Source organism: Coregonus lavaretus (genome assembly GCF_964263955.1).
Source record: "Coregonus lavaretus genome assembly, chromosome: 2".
Classification (NCBI taxonomy): domain Eukaryota; kingdom Metazoa; phylum Chordata; class Actinopteri; order Salmoniformes; family Salmonidae; genus Coregonus; species Coregonus lavaretus.
In genome coordinates this window covers 39,080,506-39,104,724 of record NC_139989.1, presented here as the reverse complement: position 1 = coordinate 39,104,724, position 24,219 = coordinate 39,080,506, and the positions used below count along the sequence as shown (strand labels likewise).

The 24,219-nt window shown below is 43.2% G+C and overlaps 3 protein-coding genes across 3 annotated transcripts; 2 read left to right on the top strand and 1 right to left on the bottom strand.

Moving 5' to 3' along the window:
* Positions 1-478: 478 nt before the first annotated feature.
* LOC311145107 (cytosolic 5'-nucleotidase 3-like) lies at positions 479-6,082 on the top strand. Its single transcript, XM_084181293.1, has 9 exons — positions 479-644; positions 1,066-1,164; positions 1,307-1,376; positions 1,475-1,521; positions 1,721-1,806; positions 2,705-2,794; positions 2,968-3,130; positions 3,338-3,538; positions 3,963-6,082. The coding sequence occupies exons 1-9, from the start codon at positions 642-644 to the stop codon at positions 4,071-4,073; spliced, it is 870 nt and encodes a 289-aa protein (XP_084037419.1). The 5' UTR covers positions 479-641; the 3' UTR covers positions 4,074-6,082.
* Positions 6,083-6,213: 131 nt separating this feature from the next.
* On the bottom strand, positions 6,214-12,025 carry LOC311149848 (peptidyl-prolyl cis-trans isomerase FKBP10-like). The gene is made up of 10 exons (XM_084187089.1): positions 11,430-12,025; positions 10,535-10,680; positions 10,113-10,302; positions 9,881-10,026; positions 9,145-9,334; positions 8,874-9,019; positions 8,487-8,676; positions 7,662-7,804; positions 7,362-7,525; positions 6,214-7,139 (listed from the first exon to the last, which is right to left on the bottom strand). Exons 1-10 carry the CDS (start codon positions 11,621-11,623, stop codon positions 6,951-6,953), a joined length of 1,698 nt encoding a protein of 565 aa, XP_084043215.1. The 5' UTR covers positions 11,624-12,025; the 3' UTR covers positions 6,214-6,950.
* A 638-nt stretch (positions 12,026-12,663) lies between these two features.
* LOC311149858 (endoplasmic reticulum protein SC65-like) lies at positions 12,664-19,370 on the top strand. The gene is made up of 7 exons (XM_084187098.1): positions 12,664-13,299; positions 14,663-14,812; positions 15,353-15,524; positions 15,705-15,833; positions 16,005-16,150; positions 17,121-17,204; positions 17,906-19,370. The coding sequence occupies exons 1-7, from the start codon at positions 12,832-12,834 to the stop codon at positions 18,050-18,052; spliced, it is 1,296 nt and encodes a 431-aa protein (XP_084043224.1). The 5' UTR covers positions 12,664-12,831; the 3' UTR covers positions 18,053-19,370.
* The last annotated feature ends 4,849 nt before the right edge of the window (positions 19,371-24,219 follow it).

Below are 24,219 nucleotides of genomic sequence, written 5' to 3'. Positions count from 1 at the left end.
TCCAGTTCATTCATTCCTTGCGTAATAAATCTATAATAAACTCTATTTAATGGGGTTTTGCAAGCTCTTCGGCCTAGACATTTAGCTGGTTTACTACAGCAGCTGTGTTCATCTAAGGATTGTGAATTGTGAATGTTCCACTTATGTTATGTTCCAGAATTGTTCATTATTACATCACAGCGATGAGCAAATGGAATCAGAGCATCAGCCTCACTTGTCATAAAAAGTTTGTGTTTTATTTGATCTATCTGATTGATATGCCTACTGATCTTACAGTGAATGTGTAACAGTCATTTAACACTAATATTTGACACTACATAATAGTTTTTATTAAATACAGTTCATTTCAGATGTAGTGAGAGGGAAGACGTGAATTAAGAATTTGCCATAATACTTTCTTAATCTGCTCTATCAGAACATACATTATATTAGGAACATTTAATACTGATTTTGTGGTACTGGGGAAGGTGTTAAACGCACACACTTCCGTCCTCAATTTATGTAAGCAAATGCCCGCAAAAGTGTAGCCTGGCTATTGCAGTTTGGCTAACTAGCTAGCTAGCTATATAACTTATTGATTGCATTTCTAGCTAGATCCATCATTTAACTTTTCTTGAATTAAACAACATCTCTCTAGAAAAATGGTAAGTGTACTTTATTTTCCTGATTGCCACTGAGCGAATGACTGAAATGGCTAGCTAGCTTACAAACGTAACGTTAGTTATTAAGTTACAAACTAGCTGCCTAATTTCTCAGAGCAGAATGGCGATGCCTATTTTTAGCTATGTGACATAACAAGACAATCCCAAAAAGGCAAATCACACAGAGTACTTGTTCATGCTTGTTATGTATGTGATTGGGATATTAGTTTACCCCAGTGTAAGATTCAATATATTCAAGGCCTACCTATGACAACACAACAGCTGCAACTGACCCTTGAGCAAGGTATTTAAGCTGAATTGCTCCTGTATGTCAGTCTGGATAAGAGCGTCTCAAAAATGTAAATGTAAAAATGGAGTGGTGAAATATTAAGCTCTTCTGTTTTTCTCTCAACTCACTCCATAGATCCCAGAGCTGTCCAGCGCCTCAGTGTGTATGAGGGACCCTCAGAGGGTGGAGGAGATCATTAAGACCATGCAGGAGGATGGCACCAGCACTATTCAGGTACCACCACAGAGATCCTATTCAATTAGGATTGTATATGTAATTCTATGGGTACCACACCCAAGTGTTTTGATTTATTCTCCTAGTTCCATCCTGGGAGGTTTGCTTTATAATATGCTGACGATGTCTCTTGCTTTTTCAGGTGATTTCAGACTTTGACATGACCCTCACACGGTTTGCCTACAATGGGAAGCGGTGTCCTACCAGTCACAGTAAGTATTAAAGCTGGGATAGCTTGTACGGAGAAGATACTCATGTTTTGTCTAAAAGCCCATGACAATTATGTTTGCATCTGTATGATTTTTTATAGATATCCTGGACAACAGCAAGCTCATCAGTGAGGAGTGCAAAGCACAGGTGTATTTAAAATTTCATCAGAAAAATGACTAGAGCACATGACAGAACTTCCTCTGATTTGGCAGATAAAGTTGTGTAGATTAGAAAGTCTATGACACAAGATGAATTGCTTAACTGAGTGAAAAATAACTGTGTATTTTCTAGATGCATACTAGCCAGTTTGTCCTTTCTGAGTGTTGTCCATTCTCCCTCCGTTCAGCTGAAGGACTTGCTCAACACATATTACCCCATAGAGATAGATTCCAAACGGACAGCGGAGGAGAAGCTGCCCCTCATGGTGGAGTGGTGAGTCACAGCTCTCTCTGAGCCAATCACTGCCCTTCTAGACCTCACTTTGCTGTCAAACTGACCAATACCCTCTGTGCTACATCAGACATAGGCACCTCCTTGCAGTCTCATTAACCCAATGAGTCCCACCATAATACTGGCGCGTTTTGGACTTCTAACCCCTATTAAACATTGTGTGTTTAAGCTACAGATTTCTGGGTTGTACCATCGGATTTGTCTAATTCTTCTGCATCCAACCATTAGTCTGTGTGATTAACTGGGGCTGAACTAGAGCAGTGTTTGTGAGAAAAGGGCGGATCCCAAAGGGGCATGGGGCCTGGTCTTTTTACAACAACATCTGTAGAGTCCAAATGGTTTGCGCTACAAACTATTAAAAGCTATCTATGAAAAGCTGAGACTCACGAACACGCACGTTTTGCTCTGTGACGCTTACAAGCTACACAAGAGTCATTAGAATGTAAGGGGTTCTTCTACATAGAAGATCATAGGAAATCCCAGGACATAGTGTCTATAATACTGTAATAAGCTCACATAGCTCACAACTCCAGATAGTTGTCATTGACTAGTTGGATATTCATTTCCCAATGAGCAAACAATTTCTGTACAGCATTCATATAAATTCATTTTTATCAGGTTTCTGCTTCAGCAGACCTTATTTTCTTATTGACATTTGTCAATAAAACTCACGAATGCCACTGTTTATGTCAAATTGTTCTGTGTTCTACTCATAGCTCTGGTTGTCCTGAAAATAAAATGGTCAAATACTTCATTGTGAGGCTAAATATAAGGGCTGGACATGTAGATAAATGAAAGTCAGATAAATGAAAAGCTGATTTTTGCTGGGGTCTCGGGACTGATGGGGTTAACCAATCCCCTTGTGCCATGCATCCCATAGGTGGACTAAAGCCCATACTCTTCTGGTGCAGCAGCGCATCAGGAAAGACCTGCTTCAGGATGTGGTGAAGGAGTCTGATGCTATGCTCAGGTGATAAGACCTTGCTACTTTTGCCAAACCACAATCATGGCTGTTTAATAGGGTAAAGTCATCTATAGCATACATGGTACCAAATTATGAAGCCATATCAAGTCAATAATGATAATGGCGACCAGGACAAAATGGTAGTGATTACAGTGCTAACTATACTGCTGGCCCCACAGGGAGGGCTACCAGCTGTTCTTTGACCACCTGCAGGAGCACAGCATCCCTCTGCTCATCTTCTCTGCTGGGGTAGGAGACGTGCTGGAGGAGGTGATCCGCCAGGCCGGGGTCTTTCACCCCAACGTCAAGGTCTTCTCCAACTACATGGACTTTGATGAGACTGTGAGTAGGCTATCACTGACACTCAAACCACATTCTATACAATACAGGTAGCCTCTATGGAATTTAGTAGGGAGAGGGGGTTGTAATGAAAACACTTAGTTTCATTGCATTAAATTAGCTTGTCCTATACTAGTGACGACACAAAGACTGGGTAAAAGGTTAGTTGTTTGAATGAGGATTTAACCCATTGGTGTCCATCTTTCTCAGGGTGCGCTGAAGGCGTTCAAAGGGGAGCTGATCCACATCTATAACAAGAGGGAGGGAGCTCTGCTGAACACAGGCCACTTCCAGGAGCTCAAGTCACGCCACAACGTCCTGCTGCTGGGAGACTCTCTAGGGGACCTGACCATGGCTGATGGGGTGCACAGCATGGAGAACATCCTCAAGATAGGCTTCCTCAATGACAAGGTAGGGTACTAATTGCTGCACACACACACACACACACACACACACACTTTCTCTCTCTCACTCACACCCTAATAAACCCTCAACCATGCAAAAAGTAACATTATTATTTTAGTTTTATTGAGTGCTTGTTTTAAGGCAGGGTTCTTCAATTCCGGTCCTGGAGGGCCGAAACACTTCTGTTTTTTATTTCTACCTGGTAGTTAATTGCACTCACCTGGTGTCCCAGGTCTGAATTAGCCCCTGATTAGAAGGAGAGGATGAAAAACAGAGGTGTTTCGGCCCTCCAGGACCGGAATTGAAGAACTCTGTTTTAAGGGAATTGAGTGCTTGTTTTAAGGCACAGTCAGCTTGTTCAAACACTGTTTAAATGTCCTTGGACATTTACCCTTTGTTAACCGCTCCCTCTATGCATGATCTTTCTCAGCTGGAGGAGAGGAAGACGTCCTACCTGAATGCTTATGACATCGTGCTGGTGAAGGATGAGACCATGGAAGTGCCTAACGCCATACTGCTCCATCTCACCTGCACCAAGTGACCTGACCACGAACTTCATCTCACTGGCCAATCAGTAATGAGCGTTCCAACGCTACAGGAACTATGTCGTGCTGGTTTAGGAAGCTCTTGCTCAGGAAGTGCCAGTAGTCAGATACCATGAGCGAAGTCAGAATGGTATTGTTTTTAGTTTGTCTTTTACTAAAGCTCCAGGATCCCAGACAGTGTTTTGGAGTCGTCCTTCCATGCTCCTCCAGTTGAGTCCTTGTTGAACACTTACATCTTGAGAGCAACATCCTTTATACTCCTACTCAACAACCCTACTGTCACATTCTCAGTTGTGTTTACAAACCATCAATAGTCCAACTGAAATGGGACAGGAAAACTAGGTCACTTCCCATCTGGTAAATGTGTATTGGGTTCGTGGGGAGCGACACGTTACTGGTGATATGTATGCCCTGTCTACATATGAGGAATGTGTGTATGCATGTGGATCTAGATGTTGTCTTCTCTGTATAGATGAAAGTTGAAGGCGTTATGGTTTGTTTGTCATGTGGGACCTATCTTTGTGATATAAAGGGAAAGAAAACAGGATGAAGGGCAACCTAACTTGACTTTTATCAGTTTGAAACGTCAGTGTTTTGTGAAACATTTTAGTCATTTAGCAAACGCTCTTATCCAGAGCGACTTACAGTTAGTGAATGCATTATTTTTTCATACTGGCCCCCCATGGGAATCGAACCCACAACCCTGGCGTTGCAAACGCCATGCTCTACCAACTGAGCTACATCCCTGCTGGCCATTCCCTCCCCTACCCTGGACGAATTGTGCGCCGCCCCATGGGTCTCCCGGTCGCGGCCGGCTGCGACAGAGCCTGGATTCAAACCAGGATCTCTAGTGGCACAGATAGCACTGCGATGCAGTGCCTTAGACCACTGCGCCACTCAGGAGTTCTCCTTTTTCTTGAAACTTGTCTATTCTATGAGAATGATTAGAGTAAATTATTTCCATGTTAGGCACTTTATTTATTTTCTGCTCTTAACAATAAACAACTGTTTTATGTGGATATCAAGTCGCTCTGGATAAGAGCGTCTGCTAAATGACCTAAATGTGAATATCGTTAGTATGGAATCAGATGATACTGGGGCGGCAGGTAGTTTACTGGGTAAGAGTGTTGTGCCAGTAACCGAAAGATCGCTGGTTCTAATCCCCGAGCCGACTAGGTGAAAAATCTGTCGATGTGCCCTTAAGCAAGGCACTTAACCCTAATTGCTCCTGTAAGTCGCTCTGGATAAGAGCGTCTGCTAAATGACGTAAATGTACTGTGTCACGGTATTAAGGCATAGGGTTGTGTGCGTGGCTATGTTTTACAATGGACTTTTTTGGCGCCACAGTGCCACCGTGTGGTCAAAGTAATAGTAATGCAAGCCATGCAAATGTATTGCCATTTACAGTATCACTCCATGCTTATCTGAAAGAATCCATCCACCTTCAGCCTTGAGACATTGAAAGTACATGAGAAAAGTAATAGCATTTTAAATAGTTTGTATTTTCTCCGAAATGCCATCACTTTCTGTAAAACAGCAGAGTTTTGATTATGTTTAGAGGCCAATTGTTGCCTTTTAGAGTCCTGTAAAAGTAATGGTTGACCTATTCGGTCTATGGTGAAGAACATCCAAATATTTTGTACTTTTCATTTTTTGTGTGATGGCAAAACATTTCATTGCCACATAATAACTGAGGTTTTAGTTCATGGTACAACCAAGGCATCTGATTCTATTGCTATTATTTGTATGTTTTGCCAAATTATAATAACATTTTCACCCAGTTGAAAGATTTGGAATGGAAATCCATTCATATAAAATGGTAATGTCAATGGTGCAGTATGCAAGAATCAGGTCATACATTTCTCTTGAGAAGTGTGTTACTAAGGGGACAGTGTGTTCGCTACATACTCTACTGTGTCACTAAATTGTATTTTTCACCTGTATGAGATATGTAGGCATAACAGGATAACCTCTCCACAACTGTAAATAAAATGTGGCCACTGAACCCTTGTTTTACTTCATCTAGATTTTTGTAAAACATGTCAAAATCTAATTTTGTAATGACCAGTGTGATGTTATTCCCAGCCTACACAATCCATAGACAATGGACATGGATCCAAAACACAGGAAACAATGCATTTTTTATAGGTTTTTATTAGAAAAACAGATGTTGTTTATTATGTGATGTATGTTCCACAATGCAAGGCACTTAAAAAAAATCTTGTATTGCACAAAATAGCCACTCTTAAAATATACAACCTACAGTCTTAACATCATTTTCATGTCAGGGAAGAAGGGGGAGGGGTGGGAGACAGCCATTTATTTCTATCAGCCATTTTGAAGCCACTTGCATTGCATCCTGGGAAGAAGGACCATCCCAAATGGCTGACAAGGTAGTTCAATGAAAGTGCTTTTAGCTAAATGTGTCTCAGTCAAACATTTTTTTAAAAACATAATGATTCAAGGCTGCAGAATAAGTTATTTATAAAAAGTACAGATTAACCACATTTTCATAAGGCACTTTAAAACACATGGAAACAGTCCTTCCTTTAGATAAGTATGGACCATTTTGGGTTATTTTCAACCAGTGGAGGCTGCTGAGGGGGGAACGGCTCATAATAATGACTGGAACGGAGCCAATGGAATGGCATCAAACCATGTGTTTGATGTATTTGATACCATTCAACTTATTCTGTTCCAGCCATTACCACGAGCCCGTCCTCCCCAATTAAGATGCCAGCATCCTCCTGTGTTTTCTACATAATAAAAACAATTTAAGGAGCTCCACTAGTTGGTAACCCCCTAATTGCATAGATACTGTCTGTTGTCTCTCTCCATCCCCACACCCCTCTGCCCGGCTCGACTGTTCCCCCTCACAGCTCTTCATGTATGGCCCTGTCAGAATCCTCCTCCACCTTCAGTTTGAGCTCCTCAGCCACTATCTTGCCGTCCCTGTTGCGGTCCTGGTTGTTGAACATGTCCTTGATGATGCCGTCAGCATCCATCCCTGGCCTCAGGCGACCTGTGCCCTCCGCCACCTGGAGGTTTATGAAGGCTGTGAACTAGAGAGAGGGAGAGCAGAGAGAAATATGAGAGTTGTCCTTTCAAGAGGTACATCATTTGAAGTATAATTGCAGTTTTAGATTATCACCTAATTTGTTGTCCTGACCTACACAAGGATGTTACCAGCACCAGTGCCTTACCAAGCAAAGGCTAGAATGTATTGGGTGAATCCTGACTTTGATTGATGGATCATGCTAAATGTCTGGCGTGTGTTATCTTACCTCTTCCAGAGGGACAGATAGATCTTTGTTGAGGTCCATGGCAGGGAACAGGGGATCTGGGCTGTCTCCCAGCCACACAAACATGTAGCCATCAGGCACTCCCTTCTGCAGGTCCAACAGCTCCAGCTCAAAGTGCAGCACGGCACTGCTGGGAACGCCCTTGGCTGCAGGGACATGGAGGGGAGAGTATGATGAGAGACAGTGTCAGAATAATGTCATGTCCAAATCCAAGATATCTCCACGCAGGATTTGGTTCTGGGTTTCAAGATGAAAGTGACCCTGACTAGTTAATTCACTCACCTCCATTTTCGCCATGTCCCAGATGGGGTGGGACGATCACCACTCTCTTCTCTCCCACACACATGCCCCTCAGGCCCTCGTCCAGACCCTCAATCACTTTGTTGGCTCCGAGGGTGGTGATGGGGGCTTTCTCATAGTGGTCCCTGGAAGAGGAGGGAGATATTGATCAAGGGCCTGCCGATGCTCCAACGTGCTATCAGTCAGTAGGCATTAAGTATGTAGCCCTATATTTTCTAGGTTGTAAGATGTATATAATATGTAAGATACAGTATATGGTTATAGATATGGCTCGTTTCTATATCTCGGGCGGCAGGTAAGCTAGTGGTTAAGAGCGTAGTGCCAGTAACCGAAAGGTCGCTGGTTCTAATCCTCAAGCCGACTAGGTGAAAAATCTGTTGATGTGCCCTTGAGCAAGGCACTTAACCCTAATTGCTCCTGTAAGTCGCTCTGGATAAGAGCGTCTACTAAAATGTAAATGTTATATTTTGTTTCACCGGCCCTCCTGTAGCTCAGTTGGTAGAGCATGGCGCTTGCAACGCCAGGGTTGTGGGTTCTTTTCCCACGGGGGGCCAGTGTGAAAAATGTATGCACTCACTAACTGTAAGTCGCTCTGGATAAGAGCGTCTGCTAAATGACTAAAATGTAAATATATTTTCATTTCTACACAATAAGTAGCTGATAAGTCTTCCTGTCTGTTTGCATGGAGGTCTAGTGATATCAGTCAGACAAGTAGCCAGGGGGGGATTAGATTACATGACTGGACCAGGCGTTGCAGTATGGCGTTGCAATATGGCGGTGCGATGGACAGGAGGCGCTCCTACTCACGAGGAGTAGAGCAGGGTGCCGTCCATCAGGGAGCAGTTGTAACGGTACTGGATCAGGTCGTCCACCTCACTGGTCAGGTTGCACTTCTTGGGCTTGCTGGTCACTTTGATCTCAATGAGGTCCTTGGGGTTGTGGAAGTCGATAACGTGGATGTCGAAGACCAGCACGGCCGAGCCAGGGATGATGTCTCCTAGAGTGGGGTGGAGGAGAGTAGAAAGGAATTTCAATAGGAGTAGGGACATGAAAATGTGTGCAAACTCAGTGCCTTAAGTTGAGACATTCTATAATATGTGTCACTGACTCATCGTGGACACTGGACAGTAAGATATGTAAATGCAACTCTGACTCCTCCCACCCCAAAACCTTTGGCCAATGCCACAGACTCACCAGTTCCCTTCTCCCCATAGGCCATGTGAGGAGGAAGGATGACACGCCTCTTCTCCCCAATACACAACCCCTGGAGGGCCTTGTCCATGCCCTGGATCACATAGCCCATGCCAATGTAGGTATTGTATGTGCTGTTGCGCTGGTAGCTGCAGAGAGAGGAAACATAGTAAATGCAAATTAGAGTCAGTCTTTACAATGCCCTCTTTCACTCACTATTGTCTCAGACAAGTCTTGGTTTAACAGACAGTAGATGTACTAAACACATCCCTACCTGGTGTCAAAGCCAGAGCCGTCCTGGAAGGTGCCATTATAGTGGTAACGGATGTAGTCTCCCACCACTGTTTTACGGGTGCAGGTCTTAGGCACCTCCTTGACCGTCACGGCAATGTCATCCTTAGGGTTGAACAGGTCAATCATGAAGACCTCAAACACCAGGGTGGCCTGGGATGGAATCACGGTGCCTGGAAGAGGAGGATGGGTGTTTAGAATCAATTATATTATCTATACACAACCCAATGCAAATCTTACTTCCTCAGAGGGGGTGGTCCACAATGTTATTTTGAATCTGTAATATGTCTTGTCAACTGTTGTTGTGGGGTGACACTTGAATAAACTTTTCTAGACTCTAAACTCTATGTAGCCTACTATATACTTCCTGTGTTTATCAGCTGTTAAGGGTTATACACAGTTTTTACCATATCCCTTCTCCTCAAAGGCTAGGGATTATAAACAGTGGTTACTAGTAGTTACCATATCCCTTCTCCTCATAGGCTAGGTTAAAAAAGACAAGGTTAAGACAATGTAATAATTCCATGCGGAAGCGTTCGAAAATAAACTAATTAATGGGGCCAGTGCCATTGCTAACTACTAGCGCCATTGCTGACTAGCAATGCTGGTCGTATTAATTGCAAAGAGTTATGGGAAATTAGAACCCTGTTGTCTTAACCTTGTAATCTTCAACATACCTTATAGGCTAGGGGTTATAAACAGTGGTTACTAGTAGTTACCATATCCCTTCTCCTCATAGGCCAGGAAGGGTGGGATGATGATGGTGCGTGTCTCTCCCACGCACATGCCGATTAGACCCTCATCCATGCCCTTAATGAGGTAGCCCATGCCCACGTACGTGTCATAGGTGCCGTTCCTAGAGTGGCTGAAAGAGACATGGACATAAACGGTCAACACCTGCACGCACACAAACACAGCCTGACTGGTTTCCAGAGTAGATATGGACCTCACCTGGAGTCGAAGGGTACACCGTTCAGCAGTGTGCCGTTGTAGTGATAACGGATGAAGTCAGTAGCCTCCACGAGGCGCTTGCAGCTCTCCGGTTTGCTGAGGGTGCGTGTCTGGACCTTGTCTTCTGTGTTCCAGATGTCGAGCAGAACCACATCAAACACCAACACAGTGTCAGGAGGGATCACATCACCTAGGAGAGAGACAGGTTGGGAATTAATTGTGTGCCACTGGAATATACGATTGGGGCCAACATCAGAGGATAACTATTTGTGGAATTTAGTTTGTACAGGGCACACTATTTGTGGAATTTAGTTTGTACAGGGCACACTATCTGGGAATTTAGTTTGTACAGGGCACACTATCTGGCGCCAGGGCCTATGTAAACTGTAAAGGTCATATATGAGAATGAAATTAGTTGTTACCTGCGCCTATACTTCCATAGGCAAGGTGTGGGGGGACAGTAACTTTTCTGCGCTCATTGACACACATGCCCTGGACTCCCCTGTCCAGACCAGTGATGAGACGCCCCAGTCCCACCTGGCCACTGAAGGGTGCACCACGTTCATGACTGAAGAGGGGGGATGGGTAGAAGAGAGGGGAAGAGAGAAAAGAAGCAACATTCCTCAAGAGCACAAAGATGATATTTATTTCAATGGTAGGCTGGGTCTAGTAAAGTTAATATATTCTATTCCTATTATTATATTAGACTATTTACATTCATTTTAACTGATTGTAAACCATTTATCTAACCATATCTGAACGGGTTATGTGCAAAGAATAAAATAAGTCATGATCAAAATACAAAAGTAGGCCATCATAAAATAACTAAATAAGGCCGAAATAATGGATTTTAAGATATAGCCTAGGCCTAGCCTGTCAACCAATTGAATTCAGCTGTTTGTCTTTGCATTGAGTGTGCGTGGCATGTCGCAGTAGTAAACACCATTGAACGATATTATGCAGAGCGCCACATACAGGCGTCGTTCGGGGATGCAAATGACGCACCAACGCACACGGGCAGTTACAATGTTTCTGTGCAGAAATGCACAACGCAGTGGCAAAGTTACAATGTATTTGTGAAGCTCAGGGTCTTCGATACAAAGTTTCAAAATGGTTGCTTAGAGGGGCTGCAAATTTAAAGGCCGGACACGTCTGCAACAGGCCAACTGCGTGAGACCATATAGTCAACTAAACTAAAATGTCCTCCAGCCTGCACAAAATGTATTTGCACAGGAATCAGACAGCCTATCTCTACTTTGATGCTCTTCTGCACTATGTCAATAGACCTATACAAGCGAGTCGTGCGTCGTAGCTTACCTTGAATCGAACTTCTTGCCGTCGGTGAAGGTACCGTTGTAATGATAACGGACGAAATCTCCCGTTTGCACTTCTCTGGGACAAACTCTTGGAATGTCATACCGATCAATAACCACGTCTTCTAACGGGCCCGGGCTACAGCTTACATGGGTTCCCGTTACACAGAGCAAAATTAACGCAAATATTGACTCCATAATAAACGTATTCTTCGGTGTTTTGTTAAAGTATGAGAAACGGACGGATGATTTCGCCGTGACTTCTCCGTTGGCTACAGTCTATAGATGCAGAGAGAGAGAAGTGCGGACGTAGCTCATTCAGAAGGGGGAGGTGTGTGGCATCCAATTTACCCCCTCCTTTTTAGAGGAATTCTGTAAACGTGTAAAGTAGTCCTCGGCCATATGTGACTCGAGCGCAAGTCGGAGGAATGGGATTTAAAGCATAGCCTACGCCTATAATAAAGCGTTATTTAGCATAGGCCTACTATGTAATAACGTTCGTGCTATACTATTTACGAAGCCTTATTATTTGTATGCCTATCGAACATAGACAGTGAGTGGAAGTTCTTTGCTCTGTGTGGGAATACCCCACCCGCTTCTATAGAGAAGCTGATTTAACTGGGAGGCGCCCATCTGGCTGAGTCGGAAAGAAAGGCCCAGAATTATGTTCTCGCAGGTCCTAAATTCCAACCTTTGGACTGCTTCTCTATTTAAATATGAATTGTTATTTATCTAACATTTACAAATAGGCCTGTGTTAATTTGCTGCTCATATTTTCACTGTTAAAAATACAAAATAAAAAGCACGTCCCTCTCCATGGGCATCTCATCTGGCATTCCATGTTCCAACATGTTTGCTGGAATGTTTGTAGATCCAACAAACCTACCCATGCAAAAAACAACATTGAAGAGTTGTCGAACCTGTGAAAAAGTATTTGCTTTAGATGTTTAAATATGGCAATAATAGCATATTCCTTATTAGACCACCACACAGTCATACATAGGCTATATTGACATATTTTACGCACTTTTTCAGTGTTCTTTTCCTCCAAAATATAAATTTTTAAATAATGTAGAGCCTACCATCGGCCCATCAAAATGCTAAATTATTAAATGTTTTGTTGTATTTTTCTGTAACTTGGTCAATATTAGTTCCAAAAATCATGAGGGCATTATGACCCAGGGACTAACCTAACCCCGAAATCACTGCCTCCGACTGACTCCCTGTGAAACTCCTGCAGAGGAACACTGACTTTTTTGTCCCCTCCTCTCCGTCTCTCCAAGCCGGGCCAAGGCTCTGTACGTGCAAACAGACATGACCATTCACTGGTGAAGAAAACCCTGGAGAAATTATCCCGAAATCGTGTTTGGTTGGAGAAACGGAGGGCATAATAGAGAATAAGCATAATGGCTCCTAAAAACGTTAAAGAAACCTGGCTTTCATTTTGTTTCTGTGTAGTTTTGGTCGCTCCAGTTCTGGTCGAAGCCCAGTATGAGAAATATAGCTTTACAAGTTTCCCACAGAACGATCTGATGCCACTTGAATCTGCGTATGGACATGCTCTGGACCAGTATGGAACGCAGAACTGGAGGGACAGCATCAAGTACTTGGAATTGAGTTTGCGCCTTCACCGGCTCCTGAAAGACAGCGAAGCGTTTTGCAGCCAGAACTGTAGCACTGTCAGTCGGGACAATGATACCCTCTTCGCGGACAGCAGTCTCCGCATCATGCGGCATTTCTTACTCCGGGCTTCGTGCCTTAAAAAGTGCAAAACACATTTTCCAGTGTTTACAGTGGCCTACCCAAAGAGAGATGTTCTGGAAGCTTTTGAGAAGAGGGTACCCTACCGGTACATACAGTATGCTTACTACCAGGTGAGATCAAATAGTTATTCTGCTGAATAGGTGGACATTAAATACATTTATGGTAAGATATCAAAATAACAGTTGATAAACGTCTACATGTCTATAATACTGATGGTCACAGTGGGTTTTCCCTTAAGTAGATAATAGGCCTAATTGTAAGAATCTTAGGATATGTGGAATAAATTATTCATTCTAATATTCTCATCTAATTGTAATAACCTGTCTTGGCACACATATTACACCGTTATGCGTAACTAATGCGTAATAGGCCGATATTTACATAGGCTACTGTCATAGCCTGATACTTCGAATGAAATAGCATATAGTAGCTTGTTTTCTATGAGCAAGACTTTGTCACAGCGTGAAACAAGCGGGAAACAATAACGTTTTTCCTAGACTTTCCTCAGCCCACCTGTTGAGAATGCAGCAAACTCAGCAGTTGAACACACATGCCACGTCTCTTAAACAGCGCCCCGTTAAACAGTCCCCCAGTAAGAACAAACGCCTTCTTATTTTCTACCAAAGCAAACACCACACGTAGGCCTATGAGGCAGAATATCAGGCAGGCAAATCAACAGCTTTCCCCATGGCAAAATAAAGAGGATTTACTTTTGAAGTGAAAGTAAGCCCAACACGCTTGCCATTGGAATGTGCATAAAATATATTTGTGCAACTACTTCTGCGGCCTGTGTGCACACGTGAGTGTTATAATTGGAATGTTTCCTCAGGCAAGCCCACTCCTCCCTTGTAGAGCATCTTCTCAGGCCATTACCTCAGCATGCTCTCAGCATCTGCCTCTATTCACATCCAGACGTTCTCATAGGTGTTCCATGCGCATGTGTCAGCCAAACCGGTGATCTCATGGCTCTGTTAAGAGCATTCTCCGTTTCTTCAGTTGTTCAGATATATTCCAAAAACCCTCCTCCATAAAACAGACCAAGGTCACTGTTTGAATCTACACAGCATGGGTTCTTGACAATTGCCATGCTTAGCTACTACATAGTAACCATTGAATATAGGCAGACAGTATTCTTCTTACTGCCAAAAGTGTTGATTGACAGTTGATAATTTCAGCACATGCCTTAAAGCCATATAGTGTCCTGGCTGAATCACACCTCTTAGCAGTTGGTGAGGTGATTTGAGGTTAGAAGTCATGTTATTCTAAGGACTAAATAGTGTTAGCAAGACCTGCTGCATGTAGAGAACCCCTTGCTTCAGCTAGGCATCCATTCGAACGAGAGATAGTGTCTATAGTAGTCATCCAACGATGACACCAAGTACCAGAGTGCCAAGACCGACCAATCAGACTACTGGACCCTATATGACCCATAACAATAACGATGATCCATTCTGAATCTCCTCTCTCCCACAGTTAAACAACATAGAGAGGGCCGTGTCAGCGGCCCACACGTTCCTCCAGAAGAACCCAGAAGACCCCTTTATCTCCAAGAACATGAACTACTACAAGACCCTGTTTGAGCTGGACGAGTACCTCATTGACCACGAGGAGCGACCCTACGAGGTCAGTGTGAGGTCAGCTCACAACCAGCCCCCATACAAATCATAACTAGCTCTGATATCCATCACCTGACACAGTACTAGAACTGATGAGAATGGCTTACCAAGAAACACTTCCAAAAGGACTAATTCAAGGTAAAAAGGAGTTGGAGCACCCCTCCTTTCCTTTGTTTGCTGAAGCGCGGAGGCCCACCTTAACACAGTACTAGAATGATTCATTGAAAATATGTGCTGGTTAGTATGTTATCGATGGCTTTCTCAATCTAAACATGAATGGCTGAGAAACATACTATAGTATTTTTTCACAACTCCGTTAGCAAAAAGTATTCGAATAGAATGTAGGTTCGAATTCTATCCAAATGTTGGTTGTTGTTCTGCAACTGTGTGCTATGTTTCCCCCAGTCCTCCTACTCTGCATCCCTCCTGCCCTTTCAGCCCATGTCTAGTGTCTCTAACTGTGCTCTCCTTTCTGACCCCTGGCTGTTGTTCTTTCAGCCCATGTCTAGTGTCTCTAACACTTTGCTTTGTCCTTTCTGTCCTCCAGCCTGTGTTCCTGAAGGCTGTGAAACTGTATAACTCCGGAGATTTCAGCGCCAGTGCTCGGGACATGGAGCAGGCCACCACGGAGTACCTCAAAATGTACGACCTCTGCCTGGCAGGCTGCGAAGGGTCATATGAGGTCACAGAGTACAAAGACTTCTACCCTACACTGGCAGGTGAGTGTCTGACAAACCACCATCTACTCATGAGAGGGCAGAGACTCTGGTCATAGTAGTATAATCTCTCTCTCTCTCTCTCTCTCTCTCTCTCTCTCTCTCTCTCTCTCTCTCTCTCTCTCTCTCTCTCTCTCTCTCTCTCTCTCTCTCTCTCTCTCTCTCTCTCTCTCTCTCTCTCAGATCTCTACACAGAAGTTCTGAAGTGTAAAGTGAAGTGTGAGGAGAACCTGATGCCCAACGTCGGTGGTTTCTTCGTGGAAAAGTTTGTGGCTACCATGTACCACTACCTCCAGTTTGCCTACTATAAACGTACGCACATGAAAGTGTCACTCCTTCAATAGAGCTCCAAACTTCACTGCACTTGCATTTCATGACCAAAATAGTACAACAACTATTCAATGTAATAACACTGTGTCGTTACACTACTTGAGTAGAAGGTTGTTATGCAGTTGTCAGATGACCCACCCTCCCTCTGTGCAGTCAACGACGTGCGTAACGCGGCTCCGTGTGCGGCCAGCTACATGCTGTTTGACGCTAACGACCAGGTGATGCAGCAGAACATGGTGTACTACCGCTTCTACCGAGAACAGTGGGGCCTGGAGGAGATGCACTTCCTGCCTCGCCCGGTGAGTAATCAGATTGCTTTTTATAACCTTCACGCCCAACTCAGCATCCCAATGTGCCCTGTCAAGACTTAACATGTAATTTCTGATTAATATGAACCATCATCTAGAGCAGTGGTATTCAAAGTCAGGGTCGCGACCCCGGGAACTGCAGTGGGATCGGCAACATTTTTTTATTGTATGGAACAATATACAAACGTTTTTGAGAAATATATTTTGAACAAAAACATTTTATTGAGTAAATGTATTTATTGGTTTCTTTTCATTTTCATAAGAGATGACAATGCAATGAATTAAAGGTTATTTGTTGATGTAAAAATCTAAATTTACAGATTTTGGGGTGGGCTCCCCATAAATTCTGGCGGAAAAAATGGGGTCCTGGCTGAAAGAGTTTGAATACCACTGATCTAGAATTATGGTAATACATTTGCCCAGATTAACCTCAATCCTGAACCTGATTCCAAACAAGATACGTAATAGTTTCAGATTTGGGGTATAGTGTAGCTGTTGTTTCCTTACTAAAATGTGCTATGGAGCACCACAGCTCCACAAAAACCAAGAAAAGGAATGCTGTAACATATACTGTAGCTATGGTGTGAACACCAACACCCTACAAAGGTGCTAATTAAAATATTTTATATTCAAGTGAAAAAGCAATAGGTCCTATAATTCCTTGGTTATGCTCTACCAGTACAGCACTTGCAGCAGCTGCTACTCCATCAATTAAATAAAACCAACAAAGCTCCCTGAAAGATATAGGCCTTTTTGAAACTGTGGCAATTTCTAATGGAGTTAGTGGTGCTGTAAAAACGTAATGGTATGCTAACTGGAGGGCAAAAGAGCATTGAAACAAAGGGAAACAACATAGAATGTTTGGTAGGCTAGCGCCATAAACAAATTAGGACTGTAGCTTTGTGTTCTCCTTGCTTCTTGAGTCAACCAATGATATTGACGCGCCACGTTTGTTGCGCAGGAGGCACTGAGGTACTTTAACCAAACAACCAAGCAGAGGGAGATGCTGGAGTTTGCACTGAACTACCTACAAACAGATGATGAGGTAAGGCTTGCCTGCAAAGGGGTGGAGATGGAAGTAACAGAGGAAACCAGTTTTTATGAGCAGGACAAATTCTGGACAGAAGCACCAAACTCAGAAGTAATAAACTGTAATAAATTGGCTGGTTCGCTTCAAATCTGGCGAGAATTTGGTTCTGGGTTGCCGAGAATATTTCCAATGTGCAGAACATTTTTGGGGTACAGTAGCTAGTATGCAAAGTGTTTGAATCAACTTCATGAAAAGAGGTGGGGGGAAAGCTGATTCTGACTACAGGGGATCTGTGAGGGAGACTACTGTGGAGAGAGTGGAATGGATAGAGATTGAAAGAGGGTCAGTAGAGAGAGAAATGGAGAGAGATTGAGATTGACAGTGGAGTGTGGTATGTAGCTGGGTGGTGTCGGCCTCTGAGGCCCTGCCACATGCGTTTTTCTCTGGTCAGCCCCTCCCAGCAAACCACACTGCCTCAGCCTAGACCTGAGAGGGGGAGGAGGACAGAGAAGGAGAAAGGGAGGGAGGGAAATTACAGCATGCACTAGTAGTGAGAGATTTATAAGAGCCAAGAGAAAGGCACAGAAAGTGTGAGAACGATGACAACATGTGTTAGAATTATATCCCTGAGATGTCTGCTAAGTGAAATCAAGCCTCATCTTAAAGTGTAGATGTGTTGTTGTATGTCTGTAACTCAGTGTTGTGTTCCTTGGCAGGATGTGGTGAGTCCAGAGGAGGTGGCTGCTCCCTCGGCCCCCCCTGACGCTGAGTTTGAGGGGATAGGAGATTACGAGGAGTCCTTCGTAGCAGACTGGTGGCAGGAACCCAAAACCAAGGGGGACGCTGGGGAACCTGCAGCCTGACCCCAAACACCAACTCCACCCCTCCCCCAAACAGAACACTTCTCAAATCCCCTCTCAAAGAATATGGATAGCCCTGCAGAGCCAGACCTTCCCCATCCAGAAGTGCCAGGATACTATATTTAGTTCACCCCAAACCTATTAAATTGTTCCATGGTATATATACTATATATTTCAGAGCTAAAGGAACATAAAAGGGAGAATTTACATTGCCAGTTGCACACAGTTCCACCATTAGCAAGATCACACAAACACCCACACAGGACCTGTTGAAGGTCAGAGCTGTACATGTCTAAACTGAAAGCTAAATTGTGCATCTGTTTTAGCATAAGGAAAGGTGTATTATAATTGTTAATATTGAATGACTGTTATTGTTGTTACATTTCTTATTTAATGAAATGACTTGCCTTTGTGCCTTAGACCTGGTAATAGGGCACTGATTTACATTTGAGTCATTTAGCAGAGGCTCTTATCCAGAGCAACTTACAGTTAGTGAGTGCATACATTTTCATACTGGCCCCCCGTGGGAAACGAACCCACAACCCTGGCGATGCAAGCACCATGCTCTACCAACTGAGCTACAGGGGACTGGTCTATGCCTTCTGTCAATATCTAGGACGTTTGATGTTGAATTCTGACCCGGGTCCAGTGGTAAGATAAAAATCCACACAAAATGCCAAGTGAACAACTGCAGAAAGTGTGGAATAAAGTGACATATTATTTTAGTACATCTCTGTTATTATCTCTTTCAGCAAATCCATTGCAGTACAGACATATGGTATAATGGAAACGTACTTGTGACATCCTTAGGCTGTGTTTACACAGGCAGCCCAATACTGATCTTATGCCCAGTTATTGGTGGGATTACTTGAGATACTCTGAAGAGGTAGGGTTTCAGATGTTGGTTTCAGACCCCAACTCGGTTTGGGGTGTAGGGTTTCAGCATAGCCTGAAGGTAGGGAGTGGCAGTTCCTCTTGCTGCTCCGTAGGAAAGTATCATGGTCTTGTAGTGGATGCAAGCTTCTACTGGAAGCCAGTGGAGTGTGCAGAGGAGCGGGTGACATGGGAGAACTTGGGAAGGTTGAACACCAGGCGGGCTGCGGCGTTCTGGATAAGTTGCAGGGGTTTGATGGCACAAGCGGGGAGCTGTCAATGTGATGGAGAGGTCTTGGAGTGTGCAGGCCTTCCCCGGGAGGGTAAGCTTGCAGAGAGGAGTGTGGAGAACTGCCATTCCACATCTTCATTCAAGAGAACATTTAATGAGGTGCAATGATGTCTGAAACTAGAAATACATCTAATGGAAAATAAAAAGGTGTCAGTCAAAAATGTAAATGTATTATCATTGGAAAAGTTCAAGAACATAGAATACACTTTTTCCTAGCCTCTTGAAGTTTCCCTTTAAGAATCTTATATAGAGAATCACATTTAGGCAGTAGTTACTGAATGTAGTTATTATAAACAATAAGTAAACACATTGCGCAAAGGACATACATCTTGGCCTCAAGTAATGGCACCATTGTTATAGCATCACAGATATATTCACACAATGGAACCAGAGGAAAAAAATACTTTTGACTTTTTCCATTTCAATTCATCTACATTGTTTATTTCAATTGTCTATTTAAAAATATGGGATATGATGAGTTTCTTTTTCTCTGCTTCCTAAATTCAAAAAGCAAGCAAACTGACCATCATCTAAAGATTGCACATATTCTGTACATATGGTAAAGAACTACAGTGCATCTGCCATAGTGCAGAACTCAGCTGAATCAAACAGACCTCTCCATACACCTAGTATACCAGACCCCAGGTTGTGTCCCAAATGGTACCCCATTGCCTATATAGTGCACTACTTTTCACCAGCAGAGCCCTATGGGCCCTGGTCAATAGTAATGCACTAAAAAAGTAATGCACCTTATCTCATCAAATTTCCACTGTGCTGTCCTGGGGTCATTTCAAACTCACTGTGTTAAAGCATCATCAGCATAAGGCTCAGAGCCTATCAACAAGTGTCCAATATTTAGATGGCATTTAGATTGACAGCTGGAATGATAGATATATGGCCAGATTACTAGGCATGTGCCTGCCAGATAGATGGACAGCTAGAAATAGCTTAAAGGAGAGATAGATGCTTAGTTGAAACAGATAAAACGAATCAATATTAACATTGAATTTTAAAACAATTCCATACAGTGTATTCAACATTCAGTATTATCTTCTTGTAGATACTGTATATACAAATAGATATGTGTTCTCACATTCTGTAGGCTAGTGCTCATTTAAGTTGGTTGTTACATAATAAATAAAAAACATGTTTGTGTGCTGCCATTGGCTCCAGAGCACAAAGCCAGGTAACAGAAAGATAACTATTCCTAGAAGTAAAAATCTATAAACTATCTACCAGTGTTGTTGGCAGGAGTGTTACGGTGAACAAGGGCACAACTGTCCCAAACACAACAAGTACGCTTTCTCATTCACCTGCTCTCTTCCTCTAAAAAATATCTCACTCACTCAATCTCTCTCACACACACACTCGCGCACAAACACACACAAAAACACACACACACACACACATACTGTAGAGTTGCAAAATTCCAGTAACTTTCTCAAAATTCCCTGCTTATTCCTTTACAATTCCGGGAATCTTCCAACCAGGATTTCAGTAAAACTTGGAAATGTTGGGAAAGTTACCGGAATTTTGCAACCCTACACACACACACACACACACACACACACACACACACACACACATGCTCACACATATGCTCACACACATGCTCACACACACACACGCTCACACACACACACACACACACACACACACACACACACACACACACACACACACACACACACACACACACACACACACACACACACACACACACACACACACACACACACACACACACACACACACACACACACACACACACACACACACACACACACACACACACACACACACACACACTTTCAACCTCCTTTACCATACACACTTTGGGCCTCTTAAGAAGGTGGTGAATAAAATACAGACACATACAGACAGGCTCTGTTAACTAACACTATGTGGAATGTTGTGTTGGTAGATCTACGGTTGAAAACACTGAGTTATGGTCTCTGCTGCTTTTTAAATATGATCCCAAAACCATAGGGTCTAACTCCCCCTTCCTACATCTCAACAGACAGGAACAAAGAATTAACAATCAACATAAACCCTAACATCAGTCCAGGATGTTTTGAACGGTCTACTGCTTTTGTTTCATAGTCATTCTCACAATAAGTTGCTCTTCTTTCTCTGTGTTGTTGTAACTAGATAATGTATGAATCTGGGTTGTCATCCAGTCACTTGACAAGGCCTCTCTGAAAGGGGGAGTTCAGCTGATCCAATGGCCACTTGAGAGTCTTTGATCAATGTTTGTTTTGCTGTGTTTCCTTCACAACATCTTATGATTTAAATCATTTTTCAGATGGAAGGTCTGGGCCAGTCCAGCATTCTCAAACAGCGGTCAGAAGTTTGTTTCCAGACAAGCATTGGAAAGACATGTCTCATACTGAATTTGTCCACTGTTGACATGTTCTTCATTGGACTGTCGTAAGCGGAAGGAAAAGGAACTACAGTACGCAGACACCGAAGTGCATCCTACTTAGTCGCTGGAAAGGAGGAAGACCCTGACGCCACTCTAGGGACCAACAACAACCTTCTCATTCTGGCCGTGGCAAAGACTTTATCCTGATTGGATAATATAATTGGCTGGTATGCAATGTGGGAGGTGCTACACTGGCCCGGAGGGGCCGGAGATAGACAGGTGGACAGACAGGAAGTGGACAGGAGAGAAGATGTTAACGGAAGAGGTCTGGAGAGGTTTGGGACAGGAGTGGAAGACTTGTTCTTTTTCCCTCTTCTTCGACTTGGAAACAACACAGAGTGAGAGAAAGACAGGAACAGACAGACAAAGACAGACATCTTATCCTCCACCAGATCTGGAAAGAAAGGAAACAGTGTAAGAGAGTAAAAGTTGTAAGGTTGTAAATAAGTCGAGCAGTTGGCAGAAGGTGATTGTAGGACTTGGTGTGAGGAGAGTAAACAAGACATGAAATGGAACTGAAAGAAAACTGCATTCTCGGTGGACTAGGTCATGAGGTGGAGAAGACAAAGGCTGAGACTGATGCTAGAGTTTTGCTGTGCTATATGGGATTAGGTCAGAGGATGAAATCAGCTGTGAAATGATGTCAGTGGAGGAATGATGTTAAAGGTCAGAGGTGGGATGATGTCCGAGGTCACCTGTGAGTGGCGCAGTGGTCTAAGGCACTGCATCGCAGTGCTAACTGTGCCACTAGAGATCCTGGTTCGAATCCAGGCTCTGTCGCAGCCAGCCGCGACCGGGAGACTCATGGGCGGCGCACAATTGGCCCAGCGTCGTCCAGGGTAGGGGAGGGAATGGCCGGCAGGGATATAGCTCAGTTGATAGAGCATGGCGTTTGCAACGCCAGGGTTGTGGGTTCGATTCCCATGGGGGGGCCAGTATAAAAAAATGAAAAAAATGTATTCACTAACTGTAAGTCGCTCTGGATAAGAGCGTCTGCTAAATGACTAAAATGTAAATGTAGATGGGGTCTGAGGCCATGCTGTGAAGAGCTATGGGATGAGGAGGGGGGATGAAGGATGTCACCATGCAGTGTCAGGGGCTAGGTCATACCTTCCTCTTCGGATATTCCTTCAACCAGGAAGGAGGAGGAGCAACACATTGGGAGAAGAGATATGAGGAGAGGAGACACATCAGTGATAGCAGGAGACAAAGAAGGCTTAACAACAGTAGATACTGTATAGTGATGACAAAGGCATTTCAGAATCATGGTACAGTGCCTCGCAAAAGTATTCATAAACCCTTGGATTTCTACACATTTTATTGTGTTACAAAGTGGGATTAAAATGGATTTAATTGTAATTTTTTGTCAACAATCTACACTTAATACTATGGAATGTCAAAGTGGAAGAAATAGTTAACATTTTAAAAGGTTAATAGAAATGAAATAACTAAAATATAGTCGTTGCATAAGTATTCAGCTCCCTGAGTCAATACATGTTAAAAACACATTTTGCAGCGATTACAGCTGTGAGTCTTTCTGGGTAAGATTATTATTCTTTTCAAAATTCTTCAAGCTCTGTCAAGTTGTTGGGGATCATGGCGAGACAGCAATTTTCAAGATTCCTGGCCACTCAGGAACATTCACTGTCTTCTTGGTAATCAACTCCAGTGTAGATTTGGCCTTGTGTTGTAAGTTATTGACCTGCTGAAAGGTAAATTCCTCTCCCAGTGTCTGGTGTAAAGCAGCCTAAAGCAGGTTTTTGCTCTAGGATTTTGCCTATGCTTAGCTCCATCCCGTTTCTTTTTGTCCTGAAAAACTCCCCGATGTCAAGCATACCCATACCATGATGCAGCCACCACCATGCTGTGGTCTTCTGTAGCTCAGCTGGTAGAGCATGGCGCTTGTAACGCCAGGGTAGTGGGTTCGATCCCCAGGACCACCCATACACCCAAAAAATGTATGCACGCATGACTGTAAGTCGCTTTGGATAAAAGCGTCTGCTAAATGGCATATTATTATTATTATATTATGCTTGAAAATAAGGAGGCAGTTACTCAGTGATGTGTTGTGTTAGATTTGCCCCAAACATAAGGCTTTGCATTTAGGCCAAAAAGTGTATTCCTTTACCGTGTTTTTTTGCAGTGTTACTTTAGTGCCTTGTTGCATACAAGATGCATGTTTTGGAATAATTGTATTCTGTATATTTGTATTATTTTCATTCTGTAATTTAAGTCATTATTGTGGAGTCACTATAATATTGTTGACCCATCTTCAGTTTTCTCCCATCACTGCCATTGAACTCTGTAACTGTTTTAAAATCACCAATGGCCTCGTGGTAACATCCTGTCCTGCAGCTCAGTTCACAAGGAAGACTGTATCTTTGATGTGTCTGGGTGGTTTAATACATCAACCACATCATAATTATTAACTTGACCATGCTTAAAGATATATTCAATGTCTGATTTGTTGTTGTTACCCATCTACCAATCACTTCCCTTCAATTATGAGGCTTTCGAAAAGCTCCCTGGTCTTTGTAGTTGAATCTGTGCTTGAAATTCAATACTTGACTGAGGGACCTT